The sequence below is a fragment of the Megalobrama amblycephala genome, linkage group LG15 (genome assembly GCF_018812025.1).
Source record: "Megalobrama amblycephala isolate DHTTF-2021 linkage group LG15, ASM1881202v1, whole genome shotgun sequence".
In the NCBI taxonomy this organism is placed as follows: Eukaryota; Metazoa; Chordata; class Actinopteri; order Cypriniformes; family Xenocyprididae; genus Megalobrama; species Megalobrama amblycephala.
The window spans coordinates 33,206,936-33,214,528 of NC_063058.1; the positions used below are offsets into that span (position 1 = coordinate 33,206,936).

General features: G+C 36.1%; 1 protein-coding gene across 1 annotated transcript; it reads left to right on the forward strand.

Annotated features, from left to right (window-relative positions):
* The first annotated feature begins 1,400 nt into the window (after positions 1–1,400).
* Positions 1,401–5,937, forward strand: avpr1aa (arginine vasopressin receptor 1Aa). Its single transcript, XM_048157938.1, has 2 exons — positions 1,401–2,785; positions 4,868–5,937. The coding sequence occupies exons 1-2, from the start codon at positions 1,915–1,917 to the stop codon at positions 5,158–5,160; spliced, it is 1,164 nt and encodes a 387-aa protein (XP_048013895.1). The 5' UTR covers positions 1,401–1,914; the 3' UTR covers positions 5,161–5,937.
* Positions 5,938–7,593: the final 1,656 nt, after the last annotated feature.

Consider the following 7,593-nt stretch of genomic DNA (forward strand, 5'->3'; position numbering starts at 1 on the left):
TGGCTAAAGCTAACATTACACACTGTTGGAGAGATTTATAAAGAATAAAGTTGTGTTTATGAATTATACAGACTGCAAGTGTTTAAAAATGAAAATAGTGACGGCTCTCTTGTCTCCGTGAATACAGTAATAAACGATGGTAACTTTAACCACATTTACCAGTACATTAGCAACATGCTAACGAAACATTTAGGAAAACAATTTACAAATATCACTAAAAATATCATGTAATCATGGATCATGTCAGTTATTATCGCTATTGTCCTTGCTTGCTTACCTAGTCTGATGATTCAGCTGTGCACAGATCCAGACGTTAATACTGGCTGCCCTTGTGTAATGTCTTGAACATGAGCTGGCATATGCAAATATTGGGGGCGTACATATTAATGATCCGACTGTTACGTAACAATCGGTGTTATGTTGAGATTCGCCTGTTTTCCGGAGGTCTTTTAAACAAATGAGATTTACACAAGAAGGAGGAAGCAATGGAGTTTGAAACTCAATGTATGTCTTTTCCAGGTACTGAACTCTTGTTATTCAACTATGCCGAGATAAATTCAATTTTTGATTCTAGGACACCTTTAAATCCTCTAAACTTTGTTTTTAAACTACTTTGCACAACTGCTTTGATCATATTTTATAGTATAGCATATTTTATATCGTTTTTAATATATTTTGCCTGTATTTAAGCTCATTTAACAAATATTAGAAGTAAAAATTAAACATTTAGAAGTAATTCAAGTATAATTGACCAGTCTCTGTTGTCCTGTTTCCACCGTAACGGCGCTGGATCTCGTGCCGGAGATGACTCGCGTTCGGCGGGGGAACTGCTAACTTCAGACCGCTGCTTGTGTTTCTCTCGTAGCCGAAAAATGCTGTGACTGACTCCATAACCTGTCCATAAATATTCAGTGTGCAATTCTGAGAACATATTTTAACATCCTATGTGTTTATATTCTGTATCATTTTGAGTAAAATCATAATATTTTATGCAAGGCATCAGGCGTTTCCATCACGCGAAAAGACGGACGCGACTCTCGTTTAGGTGACTCACATCGCGCCCCTTTTTTATTGCTTTGCATAAAATTAAACAATACAGAACAATGACTCGATAAATAACTCAACACCAGGGTTGTTACGTCTGACCCAGGATCTGAGTAAAACAAACTACCCAAACAATGGAAAAATAACCTAAAAGAAAATGACCCAAAAGGCTCTTGGGTAGAAAAAATAACTCAAGATTTTTCAAATGTAATATTGTTTTTTCCCCCCTACTTAACAAAAGCATCTATCTATCTATCTATCTATCTATCTATCTATCTATCTATCTATCTATCTATCTATCATTTCTTTAATTATTTAATTTTATTTTATTTTAAAGTAGCCTATGATGACCCGGTCATGTTCTTGGCAGGTGTTACAGTGTGAGAACATATGGTTCTGTACTGTATGGGAATGTGTCAAAGCTGATCTTCACATAAAGCAGACTTTAAGAGGGTTGTTTACTCGGGGTCCGGTGGGCGGAGGGTTTTTCTGTATGTACTTTAAACTATAGGACTGAATTCAGCCGTTGAACACCGGTGGGTTTGGCTCCGCGCGCGTTACGCAGCGTGAGTGAAATCTGAGGAGGGTTTAAAAGGCTCTGAGCAGAACCACAGACAGTCGAGGAGAGACATTTGAAGATCTGGGTTGCGCGCGCTACTAATAACCTGTAAAAGTCTTTACAAAATGGGTAAAGTTAGTGATTCATCCCTTGTGGGATTTAAATCTGCATTACTTTGTTTACTAACACAGATATTCAATCAGTAATCTTTGAGCTATCCAACTCGTAGCGCGCAACAGGACACCGGCGTTTCCATTTTACGCGCGTCGTTTTAACGCGTTGGACTGCTGTTGTTTTTGACAAATCGTACAATGGGACATCTGAGCAACACATCGCACCCGGCCAACTCCACCGACCCGTTCGGGCGCGACGAAGAGGTCGCCAAAATCGAGATCGCGGTCCTCAGCGTCACCTTCGCGGTCGCTGTGATCGGGAACTGCAGCGTCCTGCTGGCCATTCACAACACCAAGAAGAAAACCTCCCGCATGCACCTGTTTATTAAACACCTGAGCCTGGCCGACCTCGTGGTCGCGTTTTTCCAGGTCCTTCCACAGCTTTGCTGGGAAATAACCTTCCGATTTTACGGCCCGGACTTCTTGTGCCGGATCGTGAAGCACCTGCAGGTGATGGGCATGTTCGCGTCCACTTACATGATGGTTATGATGACTCTAGATCGGTATATCGCCATCTGCCACCCTCTCAAGACCCTCCAGCAGTCCACGCGGAGGTCCCACATCATGATCGGGGGCACGTGGATCAGCAGCCTGGTCCTCAGCACCCCTCAGTACTTCATCTTCTCCCTCAGTGAGATCAAGAACGGCTCTGATGTTTACGACTGCTGGGGCCACTTCATCCAGCCCTGGGGACCCCGCGCGTACATCACCTGGATCACAGCCGGGATATTCCTCATCCCTGTGATCATATTAATGACCAGTTACGGGTTCATATGCCACAGCATCAGGATGAACATCAGATATAAGACGAAGAAGACGCCGACTGATGGCGCGCACAAGAACGGGCTGATCGGGAAGAACTCGGTGAGCAGCGTGACCACCATCTCCAGAGCGAAGCTGCGCACCGTCAAGATGACGTTCGTCATCGTTCTCGCGTACATCATCTGCTGGGCGCCGTTTTTCATCGTGCAGATGTGGTCAGTTTGGGACAAGAACTTCAGCTGGGATGGTGAGTGAAGCTTTGAATCAGATATTTCATATGTGCAGGCAGAAAAACACTGTTCCAAAACCTCGTTTCCCATATTTCACATGTGCTATTCAAGGTTTTTCCTATAATAATGTAGAATTTGAAATGCCTATAATATTTAATTAACAAACGTTATTATATTCATGCACTGTAAAAAAAAAAAAAAAATCATGATTTCTTATCATAACATTTTTTCTTTTATCAAATCAACTTAAATCATTAATGTAGTTCAGCTAACATAATATTTTGAGTTTCTGTTGATTAAACTTCATTGTATTAACTCAATTTTTTAATTTCAATGAACTCAAAATTGTAAGGCAACCAGGCAACTTATTTTTTTTTAAGTTAACCAACATTTTTTTTACAGTGTATATAATGCTTAACAGATTAATGTAAATTCAAAGAGTTAAAAATGTAATGCACTTTCATATGTTTCATACATATTTATATTTTAACTTAAATATGCAGGGTAACAATTAACAATAACTTTCATTTAATTAAAAAAATGTTGTATAATGCTTCACATATTAATGTACGTGCAGCATTTCATAACTTGAATATCATTAAATATATTATGTAGTTAAAATGTCATGATTTGGTTCATATTTCATATTTGCATATAGATTACACACTGTATAAAGTGAAAATGTGCAGTTATCTTATTTCTAGCTATGACCCTAAATATAATGCTGAACACATCAGTATATATATATATATATATATATATATATATATATATATATATATATATTGTATTGTTTAAATATAATAAAATGAGTGGCAGTGCCTTAAAACACACAGCAGCTTTGTGAAGATTAAATGCAACAAATGGCTGCTAATGGAAAGAAGTGATAATGCGTTAAATATAGTCTCTCTGATATGCTTATAAAGATCATTTGAGAAATGAAGTCATGAGACCAGAGTAGAGTGTCCATACTGAACATCTGCAGAGGGTTTACGATGTGTAAATCTGTCATTAACATTCCACATGAGGTTATGTGATGTTTATTTAACACAATTTCACCCCATTTTCACCTTGTGGTTCAAGATGAATTGCTTCAATTAAAACAAATTAGATATTAGTTTAGTCATGTTTATTTTTACTAATATCTGGCAACACAGTAGGCATAATACCTGGTTAAAAATGGGGAAAAAAATATGCATCTTTTATACATTTCAAATCTTATATAATTTGTATTGATATTTTTACCAGTATAAATAAAGCTGGAGATTTCTCTGACACTTTTTGAAGGAAAAGTGACAAATTAAATTATTTTTATTAAACATACAGTTCCAGTCCTGGATGCTGATTGGCCAATACAGCGACTGTAGTTTGTGACTGGATGATGCATGTTCTAAGCTATTGTAAAATGCTGGTACAATGTAACATTCTATATTAATTGCCTTTGCTATGTTGCTTGGCAAACTTTAAAAAGTTTAGTTTTATTAATATCTGGCAACGCTCTAGGCATAATGCCTAGTTAAAAATGACTAAAACCCAAATAAATGAATTTTTTTTCTTTCCATATTTATCTATCTTTATCTTATATATAATAAAATAAAAGATTTTTTTAATTTAGTTGGGTTTTTAGTAAGTTTTATCAAGGTATTATGCCTAGTGCGTTGCCAGATATTAGTAAAACTAAACTTTTTTTTTTTTTTTTTTGTTTGGCAAGCAACATAGCAATGGTAATTAATATAGATTATAAATATATACAATAAATTATATATATAATTTTAAATCTGGAGGTCTCGTTGACTCTTGAAAAATGAAAATGACACCGTGTAATATAATTCTTTTATAAAGCATATGGTTCCGCTGCTGGATGCTGATTGGCCAGTACAGTGACTTTAGAATCTGATTGGATGATGGATGTTCTAAAATGTTGATACAGTGTTACATTCTGTATTAACTGCCATTGATATGTTGCTTGGCAGCCAACAGAGAGACTAAAGAACTGTGTTACTTGATTATTAATATTAAAAGTCGCTGTTTACTGGACATCAGTGTTTCTGAATTTAAAGCATGTTGTTGATATCCATGTGTGTTTTTTCTCTGTCCAGATTCAGAGAACACGGCCGTCACTCTGTCTGCGCTGCTGGCCAGTCTGAACAGCTGCTGTAACCCGTGGATATACATGGTTTTCAGCGGACACCTTCTGCATGACTTCACTCACTGCTTCCCCTGCTGCCAGCAGATCCACCAGAGCTTCAGGAAAGAGGACTCGGACAGCAGCTTACGCAGAACCACGCTGCTCACCAAAATCACCAACCGAAGCCCCACGTGTAGCTCGGGCACCTGGAAAGAGTTCGATCATTCCCCCAAATCTGACAGGTCGGCTCCGGCTGGGACGTGATGCATGCGGCCCCTGGGAATGTGCCTTTATTGACCAGCACTTTGGTGAGACTCTCGCAGCAGCGTGACGGGCCGCAGGTTCGAGCGTTCAGACTCAGAGATCTGGATGCTGATTGAGTTCAGCATACTCAAGCTCAGGAGAGTTCATTCTGTTTCATTTAAGCATGTTTCTCTTAAAACTAAAAACAGAGACACTAGCTGTCATCCAGTAAGAGAGCTGTAAAATGAATATGGAGAACAGCTCGGATCATTTGATGAGAAGCATTTGAGTTTTCTGACTTTTTATTGCAGCCAAGCAAAGATTTGAGATCTTCTCTGAAGCTTTTTAAGTTTTTTTTCCCTCTACTTTAGCTGAAGTCTTTATTGCTGTCGTCAGAGAGAAGTTTGGAATAATTACGATTTTTTTAATGTTTTTGAAATAAGTCTATGGAAGCTTGTTTCCACCACTGAATAAGAAATAAAAGATGTAATTGCACTTTTTTATATCATTGCGTGATATAAACTCACAATTGTGAGAAAAAAGTCAAAATTGTGTGATATAATCTCGTAATAGTGAGGAAAAAAAGTCAGAATTGTGAGAAAAAATCAATTTGCGAGATATTTCACTGGGGGTGCTTGTTTCCACGATAGAAAAAAAGTCAGAAATGCAAGAAAAAAGTAAAAATTGTGAGAAAAAAAGTCAGAATTGCAAGATATATACTCATAATTGCGAGAAAAAACTCAATTTGTGAGATATACACTTGTAATTGGGAGAAAAAGTCAAAATTGCGAAAAAAGTCAGAATTGCGAGATATAAACTCGTAATTGCAATAAAAAAGTAAGAATTGCGAGATATAAACTCGGAATTGTGAGAAAAAAGTCAGAATTCTGAGATATAAACTCGTAATTGTGAGAAAAAAGTCAAAATTCTGAGATATAAACTCGTAATTGCGAGAAAAAAGTCAGAATTGCGAGATATAAACTCGTAATTGTGAGAAAAAAGTCAAAATTGCGAGATATAAACTCGTAATTGCGAGAAAAAAGTCAGAATTGCGAGATATAAACTCGTAATTGCGAGAAAAAGTCAGAATTGTGAGATATAAACTCGTAATTGCGAGAAAAAGTCAGAATTGCGAGATATAAACTCGTAATTGTGAGAAAAAAGTCAGAATTGCGAGATATAAACTCGTAATTGCGAGAAAAAGTCAGAATTGCGAGATATAAACTCGTAATTGTGAGAAAAAAGTCAGAATTGCGAGATATAAACTCGTAATTGCGAGAAAAAGTCAGAATTTCGAGATATAAACTCGTAATTGCGAGAAAAAAGTCAGAATTGCGAGATATAAACTCGTAATTGCGAGAAAAAGTCAGAATTGCGAGATATAAATTCGTAATTGCGAGAAAAAAGTCAAAATTGCCAGATATAAATTCATAATTGCGAGGAAAAAGTCAAAAATGCAACAACAAAAAAAGTCAATTGTGAGAAAAAAAATTCAGAAATGTGAGATAAAAAGTTGCAATTATCTTTTAAATTGTTTTATTCTCTGGCAGAAACAAGCTTCCATAAAAGTCTCTTCTGCTCACCAAGGCTGCAAATTTGGCTGCATTTGACCAAAAATACAGTAAAAAAAAAATCTGAAATATTATTATAATTTAAATTAAATGTTTTCTATGTGAATATATTAAATTGTAATTTATTCCTGTGATCAAAGCTGAATTTTCAGCATCATTACTCCAGTCTTCAGTGTCACATGATCCTTAAGAAATCATTCTAATATGATGATTTGCTGCTCTTGAAAACAGTTATGCTGCTTTATATTTTTGTGGAAACATGATACATTTAAAAAAAAGAATACTTTTATTCACAAAGGACACATTAAATTGATTAAAAGTGACAGTAAATGCATTTATAACGTTACAAAAGATTCTATTTCAAATAAATGCTGTTTTGAACTTTGTTCATCAAAGAATCCTGAAACATAAAAAGTATCACGGTTTCCACAAAATATGAACTGTTTTCAACACTGATAATAATCATAAATGTTTCTTGAGCAGCAAATCATCATATCAGAATGATTTCTGAAGGATCATGTGACACTGAAGACTGGAGTAATGATGCTGAAAATTCAGCTTTGATCACAGGAATATAAATTACAATTCAACATATATTCACATAGAAAACACTTATTTTAAATTTTAATAATATTTCAGAATTTTTACTGTATTTTTGATCAAATAAATGCAGCCTTGGTGAGCAGAAGAGAGGTCAAAAACTTACCAGTAATGTATGCTTAATTTAAAATCGTTGTTTACTGTGTAGAAACGTTTCACAAAAGGCACTTGAGGTTGTGTCAAACTGCGAATATATTCACGCCGCCGCATGCTTAACAACTCTCAATTTCTACAACCTCTTGCACCGTATTGCTTATACAGCTCATGGTCCATTGTGGAAACA

Excerpts from the sequence above, each read along its gene's own strand:
- avpr1aa (XM_048157938.1), top strand. The coding sequence starts at position 1,915 with ATGGGACATCTGAGCAACACATCGCACCCGGCCAACTCCACCGACCCG. Across the intron at positions 2,786-4,867 it reads CAAGAACTTCAGCTGGGATG|ATTCAGAGAACACGGCCGTC; the intron begins GTGAGTGAAGCT and ends TTCTCTGTCCAG.